At 33.7% G+C, this 15,531-nt stretch overlaps 2 protein-coding genes across 2 annotated transcripts in view; one reads left to right on the top strand and one right to left on the bottom strand.

Moving 5' to 3' along the window:
* The window catches only part of LOC129804095 (protein PET100 homolog, mitochondrial), a 225,944-nt gene that overhangs the window by 168,145 nt on the left and 42,268 nt on the right, over nucleotides 1-15,531 (top strand). The window lies entirely within an intron of this gene.
* The window catches only part of LOC129803879 (KAT8 regulatory NSL complex subunit 1), a 39,516-nt gene continuing 33,044 nt past the window's right edge, over nucleotides 9,060-15,531 (bottom strand). The window contains exons 7-11 of the mRNA XM_055850739.1: nucleotides 14,774-15,047; nucleotides 14,543-14,630; nucleotides 10,552-10,715; nucleotides 10,117-10,490; nucleotides 9,060-9,773 (exon numbers count right to left, since the gene is read on the bottom strand). Coding sequence (XP_055706714.1) covers nucleotides 10,140-10,490; nucleotides 10,552-10,715; nucleotides 14,543-14,630; nucleotides 14,774-15,047 — 877 coding nt within the window. The 3' untranslated portion in view covers nucleotides 9,060-9,773; nucleotides 10,117-10,139. The remainder of the gene's footprint in view (nucleotides 9,774-10,116; nucleotides 10,491-10,551; nucleotides 10,716-14,542; nucleotides 14,631-14,773; nucleotides 15,048-15,531) is intronic.

Below are 15,531 nucleotides of genomic sequence, written 5' to 3'. Positions count from 1 at the left end.
GCTCTGAACTCAAGGCAACTTCTCTGCCCCCTCTGATCGTCGATTGTACAACAGAATTGCTCAGTTTTGTGTCCTCGCTTCTTGTGTGGAACGTGTGGAACTTGATACTCTTTTGCACTCAGATAATCTCGTGCTAAATCAGACTACATTTATTAACACTTGTTACATCTTAAAGTATTATATACTTCTATTTTCTGCAACATGCCATCTTTTGCTTCCACTAGGGGCGATATTGAGGAGGAACTTTCTATGGCATCCCTTTTTGCCAGAATTATTCGACTAGAGAGCATAGTTGATGCTCTCAAAGATGAAAACATGAGCCTAAGGAGTGAATTGCCAGTTTACCATGCTCTCCGTACTGACGTAAGAGCCCTCGAATATCGCCTGGATGCGATAACTTTTCGGGGTATGAATTCACCTCGTCCTTCAGTGATTACAGCTCCTCGTTCTTTGGCTGAAAAATCGCTCACTGCTACTGGTGTGATGGATTTTGCGGGATGTCACAATGGTACCACTTCTCCTGTGACTGGATTGCCTACTGCTGCTCCCGCGGCTTCCGCGGTATCGTATCGGAACGTTGATCTTGGTGAGTCCTGCGTGAGGGACCCAATCGCTTTAGTACATACTGGAACTGGATCTACATCCTTGCCTCATGAGGATTTAAATGTTAAGAGTTTGACACCTGGCTTTGAATCTACTGTTTCTTTAAAATCTCTAACTCTGGTGAATACATCTATGGATACTAAAGTGCCCACTCTGGATAGTAAGTCTTTAAATCACGGTGCAATCCCGAAGCAAAACCTCCAAACGGTCCCTTGTGTGATGGGCAAAATTTCTGAGATTGACCGTTGGACGGAGAACATGAAGAAACCTCTCATTTCTGGTACATCAAAATCGTGCCCACTCAAAGCTGCACCCTGTGACACTGAACCTGGGCTGGATACGGCTCAAGTATTCGTAACTGGGTTATCTCTGGATGTGACTACTGACCGCATTAGAAACTATTTAATTTCTCTGGGAATCCCGTCAACTGTATTAAATTTACCGCCTCCGCGTAGTGTCAAGGTAGTGACCTACACAACATTCAGGATTTCTATCCCTCGGGAATTGCTTGAAAGTGTGCTGAAACCGGACATATGGCCCCCTGGAGTGGGGGTCAAGGAATGGCGTTCTCTACCTAGGAGCGGGGCTCCACTAGGCTGACTCTTATATCCTCACTCAATAATGCTTCTCAAAAAGGTCATTCTATCATTATGTTTCGAATAAGTTTTTTTTTTCTTTTCTTTTCTTTTTTGTTGCTTTTGCTTTGCTTTTCTTGTTACTTTTCTTCGCTTTTTCTTTGAACTGTCTATTTTTTTTTTGTTCTCACTTTATCAAACATCATTGTAAGAGGGGAAAACCCTATTATGTTTGATTTAAATAAATGAATGAATGAATGAAATAAAAACGCGTATTTCAAGATTGGAAATTTGTTTATAGTTACCACGACACTTTTCTCTAGACGAAACGCACCCACGCACATTTATTATTATTAAACAAACACTAAAAACACTGAGAATCTTTGTGAGAATTTTAAAAACAAATGAAATGTTTTGGAAATTATTCCATCTTGTCACTGACAGCTGAGCAACACGGCCGGCAACAATTTTCGTAGTTCCGCTCTTCACTACCATGAACGCAAAACAGTGTCCTTCACATATATTTAGTAAGGGGTATTTTGTATGGGAGCTTCTTAAAAGTAAGGTATGAAAGATAGGGGTTAATTGAGGCTATAATTCACGCTTACCTGGTCAGACGGGATGTGACATGGTCATCAGTTATATTAAATCAAATTCGTGAAATTTTACAAATTTTGTATTTAAACCAAAATATCAAGGATTTGGATGGACTGACGGAAAGTGATATATGGGTGAAATGTAGACCAGAATATTCTTCATACTTCATACTTACTTCAACTATATCAAAAAATTTTAGTATTTTCTGAGACTTCCCATTTCAAACCCTATTTTAAGTGTTTGGTCGAGTGGAAGCAGTCAAATTGGCATCTGAGTGGTTTCAAACTTCAAAGCGTTATTATGGGAAAAATCAATTTTTTACACTTAAACGGCAAAATCGGACAGATCGCATTGTCTGATCGAAAAATCATGTTTGCACGAAATATAGACATAAATGTCCTCTACAATTATGTCGAAGTAATCATCAAGATCGCTTAAGCACGTGTCGAGATAAGTAAGGTTATGTATTATGAAAATTGGTTTTTCGACTGTGGCGCCTCTAGCGTTAGTCATATGAAGTTAAAATATTCTAGACTAGAAAGTTGTAGTGATTTGCGAGACTTTTACTTTTGCGCTCTCACTCGTCAAAATCGGTCAAATAGAACCGGAGATATTACGTTTCGAATTTCGTGAACTTTGACCCCTCATATCTCCAGTTCTATTGTAATCAGAGCGAACCCATGCCACTTTTTGTAAACTTCATGGACTAGGCTACAACATTCTAAAATTTCATCAACATTCTCAATGACGTTTTTGAGAAAAAATGAGTTTGAATTTTGACTCGAGACGAACCAGACGAATCGAGACGAAACCAAAAACCCAAAATTTAGGTTAAAATTTTAATTAGGGTAAATGTTCTAATTCAAAACCATTTCCAGACGCTTTAACTTTGACAGAAGATTCAATACATTAAGTTCATATTTTTTCTGAAGAGAATTACATAAATTTGCTCCTTGACTCTTCTAGAATGTTACTGTTTAGTGAAAATTCTTTAAATATAATTTGAAAACTTCTTAAATACAAGAAAAATACACGAATACAAAATGCTGCAATAGGAAACAAATTGATCCAAATGGAAACAATGTAGATTTTCTAATTGGAGACAAACAGTGTAACTGAAACCGCGATGAAAGGCTTTCAAAACCTTGTTGACTTGCTCTTGAGTGCAGGATTTGTTCTTATTCCTGGTCTGTTCTACTTTCCCATCTAAAACAATAGGAAAATTTCTTATTGTTGTTTTCGGTCAGTGAAAACCGTCTCGTTCTTAAAGGGTTAAATACCAAAACATTTAATGTGCGCGCTGGGCATTCTGCCATTCATTTCTTTGCATTCCTGAAGGGGAATTCTATGACAATATCACAAATTTTCATGATTAAAATCTGGAGCCGGACAATATCAACAGTCGGTGAGCATTGAGTAACAATTACAAGGAGCTGTATGAAATGCTCTGTAATTGATAATTATTCGCATTTACGAATCATCATAATTTTCAACCGCTTATCCCTATTGGGGTCGCGGGCCCATGACATCCAAATTAAGCAGCCCACGCTTGTCGATCCTCCGCCACTTCAGGAAGATGTTCGGGTTCTATCCCAAGGCGCTCTAAGGCAAGATTCTGAATTTAATTCAGCCACCTTGTCCTAGGTCTGCCTCGAGGTCGACGCCTCCTCGCAATGGCTTGCATAGTTTTTCTGCGGAGCTTTTGCATTTACGATTAATTTTCCTAAATTTATCATATTACTTAAAATAAATTTGTTATATCGACTTGTCTTAATATAAGTCGAATAATTTGATTTTCTGCAAAATTATTGTTTTTCGCTTTTCCGGGACTCCTTGACTTCCTCAGTATGTAAAATCTCACCTTAAAATCTCTTTCCTGTAAAGTTGGCCATTTCCGACTTATTCGTTTTATACTCTGAGCCATGGATATGATATTGTCATACTGATACAGAATTCCCCTATTGGCCTACCCAAAACTCGGGATGTCCTTGTTAAAAGCTCGAATTTGCATAATAAAAGACTCTTCTTGATTTCTTAAGTTTCTTTATTTTACTAAAAATATTTTTTTTTACCTTTTTTATATATTCATTATTATATTCATCAATATATAATAAACTTTTCTGTTGATTTTTTAGAGGGTTATTATTTATTCATCAATAAATTTTGTTTATCAACCGTTCATTCGTGTTGTGGAATAAATTTTTGTTTTCTATTGTATGATTTATTTGTTGTTTTCTAAAATCAATTTAATGGAATATTTTCGGAAAAAATAAGAAATTAGTGGATTTGTGTATTAATTTTTTTTAAATGAAAATGGGCTATTTTGGCAAAATAAAGAAACATCTCGTGTTACGATTTTTTTCTAGAGTGTTTCTTCTTTTTTTTGTAAATTCATGTTCGTAGCGCAATTGAAGCAAAGTAATCACGAGTTTTTATTTTTTTAATTTCAAAGTAAGTTTTTTTTTATACTTTCCCAGAATTTCACACACTTTCGCACTTCACACATTATTTTCTTCCAGATAAAACTTAAAAATGAGACTTACAAACCTAAAAGTATAACAGGTAATAAAATTAATTTCTTGGTAATTACGAATAATTGTTACATTATTATATACTTTCTAAAATTCTATTTACTTTACATCATTTTTTTGCCTTAATACCTACATTTTTTCTCTGATTTTTTTTTTATTTCTTTTATTTCACTTTAATACATTGAATTTATATTTATACTTCTATAAAATGATGTACATGAAGATAAATGGGAAAAGCAGTTAAAATGATTGTTCGGTTGGTGAATTGACAAAAATAAAAATAAAAAACACTGAGTTTTAATTTATACAAAATTATGTGGAAGAGAATGCAAAGGGCGGGAACGCAGCTTAAAAAGCAACTAAAATCGCGTTACAAAAGAAATGAAACATGTTTCATCAGCAATATTATCAAATATATATTTTGAAAAAATGAACTAATTAATATATTTACACGTGTATTTTTTTCTCAGAAAAAAACTTGTTCAACATTTTTTTATACATTTAAAAAAAATCTTACAACACTACAATCTGCTTTACTCGCAATAAATTCTACTATTTGGTGAAGATATTTTTTTTTAATATTATACTTTTTCTTATTATAAAATTAAAAAAAAAAAACAAAAAATGAAAAATAGACGAAAAGCAAATGAATTTGTTTGTTGTCGGCTGAAATTGAAGGTTTGTTTATTGAGAACCACTTTTTTTTTGCTAATTTCTTCTCTTTTTGGGAGTCAGAATGACAAATTTTATTAATTTATTTAAATTTCAGGCAATAAGGATTACCTACACGAGTGATTAATGACCAGTGCACAATAACTTTTGTTTGTAAACATGTTTTCGAAATTTCCTATGAGAATGAGTGAGATGACTAGATCTAGATCTCACTCACTCAGATTGAAATGTCAAAAACATGTTTACTAAACAAAAGTTATTATGCGTTGGGCATAAATGTTTAATTTCATAAAAATATTTTAGTCCCTTCGCTTTCTTTGATTGCTTAAAGCTAGGAATCAGAGCACTAGCGAAGGGGTTAAAATATTTAATGAGATTAAATATGTTATTACGCGATGATAATGTTTTATTCAGTGTTTATTACATTTTATTAAGGAGTACGAGAGGAAAAAGACATGAAGTGTTATGTACTTTGTAATTCGTAAGAGAATATTCCTTGGTTATCACTTTTTCAATTTCTGCTTCAGATTTAAATAAAAAAAAAAACTTTCTTTTGGAGAAGATTTTTACTTAACTAAAGTTGAAGTTTTGAGGTTTTTCTCAAAATTTATTGTTCCAAAAGTGTCTCGCCTCTCAAATTAATATAACTTCTGTAGAAAACAAAACTGTCTATCGAATACCTTGATAATAACCAGAAACTTACCCATGGGCAATACTAATAAATCTCGTACAACATACCAATTCCCTTTTATCCTAGACACTTCTTCTCTTCTATGTAGAAAAACGTAACACGATCATTCGAAATTGTAGGAAACCACTGGATTTTGACCAATTTTAGTCTAGCTCTAACTCAACAAGTGCTTTATACTTGGCCATCAGAAAATGCAATCAGAAAAAGTAGGTCTTCGAATTTGATTTACAAAAATCAATTAATGAGAAAATTTGTCTAAAACTTTCATAATAGCCGAGACGCACATCATTTAGGGATCTCGGATTTAAAATCTGCTCATCGCGGTTACGTCTTGATTTTTTTTTTTGTATATATCGGCGGTTGCTTCGAACGCTGTTTTACGAGGCGACGCGACGTCTGTATTGTAGCTTGCAACAAATGCAGATACAAAAACGAATGCAGATACGACAACGGTCGATGCGACAGACGATTATTTAATTTTTTTTTATGTTTCCCAAAATTCAAAAATTTATATCTTCTGTTCTAATTACCCCAATTTTTCTCATGATGAGAATGTAGGCATGGTTCGCACACTGTGAACCTTCAAACGATGCAATTTTTCTATTTTTTGCAAAGAGCTAGAGTTTGTCGGTAATTATTAATCTCACGAAACGAGATGAGGAAAGTTAAACCAACTCTTTGCAAACAAAGAGAAAATTCACATATCGTTTGCAGATTCCCTGTGTGCGAACCATGCATACATTCCCCTACAAGATTAATAGGTGTCCAGTATCATGCATTTTATTAGACTAGTGCAAAGAACTAAACCGGAGTGTTCACAGCCGATGTTTAATTCGCCAAAAGTGTCTCGGCTAAAAGGTAAATAGCTTTCCATTTACACTTATAATCGTAATAACCCAGCAACGATAGTGTTCTCTGTTCGAGATGCCGCGACGGTGGAGGCCTCCCAAATGTTCAGAATGTGATGGACACCGTGGAGAACTATTGTTTGAACCGCGTTCGTTTTTTCCCAGCCCGTGAGGATTTACATTGGACCGATGCAATCCGAACACCTTTAACGCCAGAAAAATTCCTGGTGACGTAAAGGGGATTCGAACCCGGGACACTTGCATCATAGAGCGAGTACTCTACCACTTGACCCATTGAGTTCTCGAGGGACTAACAACTCTTCCCTGTAAATGCAAGATTATTACGAAAACTTGACAGGAGCCTCCAATGACTGTTCGTCAGCGATCTGTGCTACGTTTTTCCGTACAAAAGTAGATCTTGAAAAATTCTAAAATCTATTTGAAGATCCAAAAGAGACTTTCTTAGTTTTTAATACTTTCGCAAGGTGGCGGAAATTACATCGTGTTTGAATTTCGAAGTGGTCAAGTGTCAAAATGTGACGGTCTTCACATTGTTGTGAGGAAAAAAAAACAGAACAACGACGTATACTGTTCTTGCTCCAGTATTTAGGGTAAGCGTACCAAATTCCGGCCAGCTTGTAATTTCGGCCACCTTTTTTGTTCCTCGAATTTCCATGGATTTTTAGTTTTTGCACACTCTGGAGATTATACAAAGCAAAAAATAGCAAAAATGTAGCTTCGACAAAGGAGATGATATGAAAAAAAACATAGGAAGAATTCCCGAAGGGCAAGGAACTATGAGAATGAAGGTGGCCGAAATATGCCACCAAAGCTATGTCTATATTTTTATTCATTTTAAAATGCATTAAGAATGATTTTAGAGAAAATAGAGACGATAAATTGTCTACAAGGTTCCAAGCAACACTCCTTAAGAAGGGATAAAAATATTACATTTCAAACTTGAGAATGTGGCGTTTGCATGCAACTATGCCGAAATTTGGCACACTTACCCTATCACTCCATAATCACTGAGTAACTTTTTTGCCAGTTTTCTAGTGTGATATTTGATAAATTTTCCCCACCATGTTCGAAAATTTAGTATGAAAATTCGAAATCGAATTTGAATTCTTCGAACTTTAAGAACTTTTTGTGCAAATAGAGCAGAGGTGTGCAAGAACCGTTGATACCGAATAAACGTCAAAATGAGTTTGCTCAGGTAGCGTTTTGACCATTGACGAACAAGCTTTATTTGACGTTTTTTCGGTTTCAAACAGTTCTTTCACACCTCTGAAATACAGTTCCATTTACCTTTTATCCAAGACACTATTGGAGAATCAAAATCTACTTCTGTTTGGGCTCATGAGAAAATTTCCCCTATCCTTGTAGGCAGAAATGTCAGAATTTTTTTTGAAAAGGCTATTTTTGACGAAAATTGCTTCTAGTTTATAGACATAGACACCATAAAGGTGTCTACACATTGAGCACAATTTTCGTCAAAAATTGCTTTTTTGAAGGGAATTGGCTACAGTGCTGTAGGCAGAAATGTCAAAATTCTGTCAAAAATGCAATTTTCGTCAAAAATTGCATTTTTGACAGAATTTTGACGTTTCTACCTGCAACAATGCGGACAATTTCCTTCAAAAAAGCAATTTTTGCTGAAAACTGCTAACAATGTGTAGACACCATAAGTGAAAACGTCAGAATTCTGTCAAAAATGCAATTTTTGATAGAAAATTGTTCCCAATCAGTAGAGACATTAAATTATTGATTAGGATGAAATATTCAATTAAATGTGGATAATACTTGAAGATGCATTCTTGCCCCAAATAAAAAAGGTAACAAAATTTGCTCTCAAGAAACAAACCTTCCCTCTAAGCTATCAAACTCCAAGAAAGGATCGTAGCTTGATTTTTCTTCTTGAAATAATGATTCTCTGTTGCTTTTTTTCTCGTCATTTTGTGGGATAATCAATTTGTTTAATGTTGTTGTCTCTTTTATTACATTCAGTTTTTTTTAATGCGAAGAATCTTCACGATATATTTTAGTGGAATACATTTTGCATTAAATATCATTGTTCTTTCTAATTTGAGAGATAAATAGCGAAATTTATTTGTTGTTTCACTTACATATCTTATCTTTCGGCGGAGGAAGTAAAATTCAAGAAAAGAATTATCCTTGAATAGTAATTCCTCAAGTCCTAAGGAGTCATAAAAAGTAATTAATTTTTTTACAATGTAAAGTTTTCTTTTTCTTTTTTTTAATACGAGAATCCATCGCATTTCTTTTCAATCTTCTATCTCTCATCAAAACAAAAAATCCTCTGTTAACCCTTTTCTTTCTCTCCTTTCAGCAGTCTCAGTTTGTGTGATTTTTCTTTTTTTTTCATTAATGATTTTTTTCATGCTACCTATTTTTCTTTTCTTTTTTTTTTGTTAAGTGATCTCTAATTTTCTTACATTTTTATATTCGTTCTATCTTTTATATCTCAGCTAAATTTCAAATAATCGCAATCTTTCGTGTTTTCTGTTTTCTCGTCACTTAATTTTCTTTTTTTTTGCAAGTAAATTCCCCTTTTCCACACGAAAAGTTTACAAGAGTTTTTCAAAGCAAAGAAGAAACGAGAGTTACTGGTTGGTTTTCCTTTCATTTATTTATACATTTTTTTTGTTTTTTTAATAAAAAGATTAATTTACTTGAATCCTTAGTATCATCTCCCCGTTTATCATTAGAAATTCTATTTACATTTTTTTCTTCATTAAAAAAGTTTCTTTTTTTTTGCTCTCTAGAGACAAGTTTATATTGTTTTAATTCCAACAATTTTTTTTACATTTTATATTTCACCCAAAAATTATATTTTTTTTATACATTAAAAAAGAAAACAAAAATTGTGAAATTAATTTATTGAATCATTTTATTTTATCTTTTCTTTTTTCTAGAATAGTCGTATTTTTCTTTTTTTTAATAATTTATTATTAAATGGGGTTTGGCAGTGCTTTTCGAATTTTCTTGTTTTTATTTCAAAAATTACACATTAATGTGTCTATTTTTTGTTTTTAATCAATTCTATCATTTGGATCATTTGATCAATTATTTAAAGAACTATTTTTTTCCTTTTAGATATTTTTTTTTCATTATTTATCAGTGTTGATTTTTCGGAGGAAACACAAAGGACATGGTGAACTAATTTTTATTTCTTGAGAAGAATTTCACTTGAAAAAAAAATCTAAACACTACGTCCCCATTTTTTTTTCAGAAGCTAGAAAATAAAAAAAAAAAATAATATTTTTAATTAGAAAATTTACCAAATTTCAGGTAAAATTCCATTTCCAGATCAAATTTATCCAAAATAAAGATTTTTTTTGTTTGGAGAAAGAAAATATTGTTGAAAAAAAAATCAATTCTTTCTCTAAGTATTTTTTCTGTGTTTTTTTCTAATGGGTTTTATCACTAAATTAAATGGCTTTTCTCAGTGTGTTGTGTCTCTACTTCTGTTTAATTTTAATTCGTCTCCCCCTCCCCCCGCCCCCTCACACTCAAATGCTCTTTTCTCTCCCCACCAAAAATGAAAGAAAGAAAGAAAGAATGAAAAAAAAACTCACACGGACACACCACAAAAAGTTCTTCATAGTCGTTCATGGGCCTCAACAAACCATTCCGGATCATTGGGATCCTCTTCAGCCGTAGCCGAAATCACTGAATCCGTCTCAGCATCCGAATCAATATCAATCATATTGTCCATCAACGTATTCGTCGATTCACTCTCATTGAGCATCGTCGTACTGATCGTTGTTGATGCTGTTGTTGTTGTTGCTGTTCCAGATGATGGTTTGCATGACTGTGCCACAGCAGTCAGCCTCTTTGCACCCATCATCATGCACTCTTTAACTAAGTGATCTGATGGCATTGCGTGCAGCATCGCCTCGTATATGTCATCCGGCAGTGGAAACACCAGCGACTCATACGGAGGGATTGTCTAAAATTATGCAAAATGATTTTAGATCGCATTCAGTCATTTTTTCCACCAAAACACTAACTTCTTTCAAATCTGGCGTATTGCTGCGTCGTGTATCCTTATCAATGGATCCACTACCACCAACACCACTCGCCTCACGATCCCGACTCAGCAACTTCAGTGACGTTGTTCGACGCCTCTCTGAACGCAACAGCGTTGAATTTGACAGAGGATTCGGGATGGGGGCTGCAACATTGCAAAAAGTTCCATTTTTAAAATCAAACTAACTCTCCACATACAAAAAAAAATGCCCAATAAACCAAAGAAATTCAGTAAACAAAGGAGTTTCAAACGCCAAAGCATTCCAGGCTTTGCGAAGTGCTCGAACTCGTGACTTATACGGGCTTCAGATCTAAGGCTTAGCTATCTGGCTTAACTCTTCTAATTCTTCATCAAGCATGATTTCTTAGGAAATTGTTGTTTAGGATTGAATATTAAGGGTAAATGATTCATTAGATTTTGAAAAATCAATAAAATTGCTTATTCTTGAGATTTTTGAGACCTTCGGGAACTGGGTTAAACCTCCAGTCCGAAGCCGGCCTTACATGCTCAAGGGTAAAATGAGGTAATTTGGAACCATTTACAATTTGGGACACTTGAGATTTTCTCACTGTTTCAAATGAGCAAAGAGAAAACAAAGACCGCAAAATAGGAGAAAAAGACATTTAAGAAGAAAGGGAAAAGCTTTTGTCCCTTTTGAATCTCTAAAACAGTGAGAAAATCTTAAATGTCCCAAATTGTAAATGGTTCCAAATTACCTCATTTTCCCCACCTCAAAAACACTTTCACATCAATTAGCGTTTACCGGTTCTCAACCGATTTGACCCAATTCCATAATTCACTCAAAAGATTCCCCTCAAAATATTTTTAAGAGTAATGAAATTGATTTTCGGATTCAGTTATTGGTTATGAACCGGTTCATTTTACCGATTGAAACCGGCTCAGACTTGCCAGGAATTACAAGACCTTTCCAACAAGCCCAAAATCATACCAATCGGTAGATAAATACGCTCCCTAAAGCCTTGACCTTCAAAAACCGTTATTAAAGTGTGTCCACGTTAAGATTGTACTAAATAATTTGATATTTTTATGACAGATGTCACTAGCTCCGCATTTTCATATAAGCATTGTAACAAGTATTTTTACCTTTCTTTTGGTGAAACTCTCATCAAATTCTGTTCATTTTTCACTGAGTTACGAAATAATAATGAAAAACTGAAGGGAACTGCTGATCGTGTACAAGCAGGGGCGTAGGAACGAAATTTGCTCACGGGAGGGGGAGGGGGGGCAAATTTTTTTTAATTTTCAAATTTTTGAAAATGTACTCATCCTTAACCCTCTAACGGTGTTTTCTTTAATATGCGAAAAAAAAGTTCTAAAACAATGTTTTCTAGGATAATTATGATCCAATAAAGTCGAAAAAATCATCCATTCTTCATTATCTCTTTTAGTTTAGGCGCTAGATGAGAAAATATAAAAATTTTCTGAAACTTTTTTTGCTTCTAAAATTCACATTTTTAGTTTTATCAAATTTTTTAAATAAAATATACAAAGTAGAATGACATAATCTTTCAGTCAAAAATAAATTTATTTTAGTCAGATAACTTTAAATCGGTATTTTTATGGAAATTGGAAATGAGTTTTTTTGCACAAATATTTTTTGTTGCTTTTTCTCTGACTTGTCACACAAAACTGGGAATAGCAACAAAACGAAGAGTCAAAATGAGTCCAAACTTTCAAGAGATGTTTATAAGACCATTACCGAAGACACTATAGCACTTTTAAATAAACAAAACCTTTATTGTCGCTGTAAATGTGATTTTTGTGAAGAACGCCTGGAGGCGGTCTTACCCGTTACAGGGTTAATGACATCTACACACTAGGACTAGAGATATTTATGTCCATATTAAAGAGTTTTTCCTATACAAACGTAGGGAATTTGATCCAATATGAACATAAATGTCCCTAGTGTGTAGAGGCTATAAGGGAGAGTGTAAATTAGAAGATCAAAAGTGGTGTATATTTTTTTAACGTTTAAATCGATAGATAGGGGAAAGGCTCATAATTTTGTCCAGTTTCTTATTTTGGACACTTTGAGGATAAAATTGGACACTAAAAATAAATTGATTAAAATGATGGATTTTTATTCCAATATTTGATGAATGATGAATTCTATCTAAATATTTGTTCATTTTGGAAGATTTTGACACTAAATACGTTAAATATTGAATATAATTTGAATTAAAATTCCTTTATTAAAAATTCAGTGTGAGCAATTGCTTACGAGAAATATGACAGAACTTCGTGTTTACTTCAGTCTTATTTAGTTTTGGTGAAGTACTAACAAAGTTTGTTCGCTGTTTTTGAGTGATATTATTGAATATTCATTGAATATTGTGTTGATTCACGTTAGTGGTAATTTGTACATTTGACCTGACGTGAGATTTGCCTTGTGAATTACGTTTTTCGTGCGAAAAATGGGCAATTTTGTAAGAGGTTCACCAGTGAGGTGATAATCCTTATTTTGGACAGGTGTTTTTCTCACGAAATTTCGTGAAGTTTTAGCTTTTGGGATGACTAGGTTGGACAGATGCCTGGAGAATCAAAGGAGCATCATCTCTACGAAAGAGATGTAGCGAGAAATAGCTTGAAAGGCTCCCGGAAAGGCCAGGGAATGAGCGAATCCGCACGTACTTGGAGTACCAAAGTTAACTCACTTTAATGAATGATATAGAAAGTTTCCGGGCTTCTTGTGACATTCTACGTTTCCCTTACATGAACAGGAAGAGGACTTGGTAAGATTGGTTCATGAAATGAACAACAATGGGTATCCTGTTTTGGCAGATTAGCTGTCCAAATTTACAGCCAAGTTGTCCAAATTAATAACCAAGTTGTACAAAATTCGAGTCAAATTCACCTCTATATATCAATTCATTTTTAAACGTATTAAGACTAATTTTGGTAAAATCAAAGACAATAAGCCCTTGCCAAGTTTCTAAACAAACCTTCTGAAAAGAGAGTAGCAAAAAAATCAATTAGTATTGAAAATATCGCACTTCAAACTTGGAACTTCGATGCTTATAAGCAGACTGTCCAAAATTATGAGCCTTTACCCTATTCTGAAACGCAAAAAATGTAAAATTTTAAGTAAGTCTTACAAGGAATCATTAATCCAAATCAGTTGGATATAGATCGGTCGGGCTAGTTTAAAATTTCTGGGAAAAGTTAAGTTCAATAGGTTCAATCAAAGCTGTACTTATATTAAAGGTAGGGTAAGTGTGCCAAATTTCGGCATAGTTGCATGCAAGCGTCGAAGTCTCAAGTTTGAAATGTAATATTTTAAATACAAATTGATTTTTTTTATTCTTTCTTCTGAACAAGTGTTGATTGGAACCTTGCAAAGAATTTATCGTCTTTATTTACTCTAAAATCATTCTTAATACATTTTAAAATGAATAAAAATGTAGACATAGCATTAGTGCCCTATTTCGTCCACCTTCATTCTCATAGTTGCTTGTCCTTCGGAAATTCTTACAATATCTTTTTCACGTCATCTCGTTTGTTGAAGCTACATTTTTTGTTATTCTTTTGCATTGTACAATCTCTAGAGTACGTAAAATCTAAAAGTTCATGGAAATTCAAGGAACAAAAAAGGTGGCCGAAATTGCAAGCTGGCCGGAATTTGGCACACTTACCCTAATCATTGTAAGTCGCATGCGGACCAAAATTTCTTTCATTAGGTATGTATATCCAATTTTGGCAGTTTACATAGAGAACCCCACAGAATTCGATTTCAATGTAATAACTGAATTCATTCGAGAATTTAATTTCAATTTATTAAATTTATACGTCCCTAAAATTTAGTTATACCAAATTAGATTCTCCAATTTACTTGAAATTCACCCCACAATGGTGGTTTTATCTATTACTTTGTTCTTGAATTTCTTCGATAAGAATAACTATTTTAAATCATTTAAATTTTAAATGGCTCTGAATATTCTTCTATATCTTACCTGTTGGAGTTGAATTGGTGTCTGTGGTGCCTTCTACGTGTTCTAGCGGTGTTAACGGAGTTGACGGACATGCAGGTGAAGGTATTGACTGCAAAAGAAGTTCATAATTGAAAAAAGATGCAATTAAAAATGCCCCAGAATCTTTCTAAGAATACATTTTCTTTTCCATGAAAAAAAAAAAAAAACATTAATTCTTTCTTTTTTTTTTCTCTCTGTCTCTGTCTCTCTTACCTCTTGATCCACTGCAACACTCGGTGATGTTGGATCTGGGGTATTTGCGCCACTTGACTCAGCTCTACTGTCTATTCGTCGATTGGCACGTGATCTAGTACTGTATGGAAATTTTAAGAATGTCGAGAATTTCTTCCTTTCATCGAGAAGGGAACGCTCATGTTTTGAAGTTATCACTTCACCGAGGGTCTCTTCACTCTCAATATGCAAATCCGCTTGACTAGATTCACTCTCAATCTCCGCAACAAAATCCTTCTCACTCACAACTTTCCATCTATAAAAAAAAAAAAAAAAATCACAAAGTACCAAAGCTTTTTAGTTTTCTATTCAATTAGTCTGCACAGAAAAACATATTTTGTAAAAATGTTTGTAAATGTTTGTGAATTCCTATGGGGGAGTTACAAAATGATCGTAAATCGTATAACCCACAAACAAATTCGTAAAAGTTTGTACTCTTTTCACGAACATTGTTCGTAACATGATCATTTGACAAACATTTTTTGTACTTTTACAAACATTTGTTCGTAAACACACAAAAATATTCGTAAAATTTTGTCATTTGTTCGTAAATGTTTGTTTTCCTGTCGAACATTTCACGAACATTTACGAACAAATGACAAAATTTTACGAACAATTATTCGTTCTTTTTGACAGTTTCATATCACAGTGTTCGTTAATATTCTCATGTTGAATTCAGTGTTAGAAAAATGTTCGAAATTTCATCGACCATCATTTTTTTCAGCTGATAGGAGAAAAAA

The sequence above is a fragment of the Phlebotomus papatasi genome, chromosome 1, assembly GCF_024763615.1.
Source record: "Phlebotomus papatasi isolate M1 chromosome 1, Ppap_2.1, whole genome shotgun sequence".
Taxonomy (NCBI): Eukaryota; Metazoa; Arthropoda; class Insecta; order Diptera; family Psychodidae; genus Phlebotomus; species Phlebotomus papatasi.
Note: the sequence above shows the minus strand (reverse complement) of the source record. Positions and strands in the feature narration are given on the sequence as shown.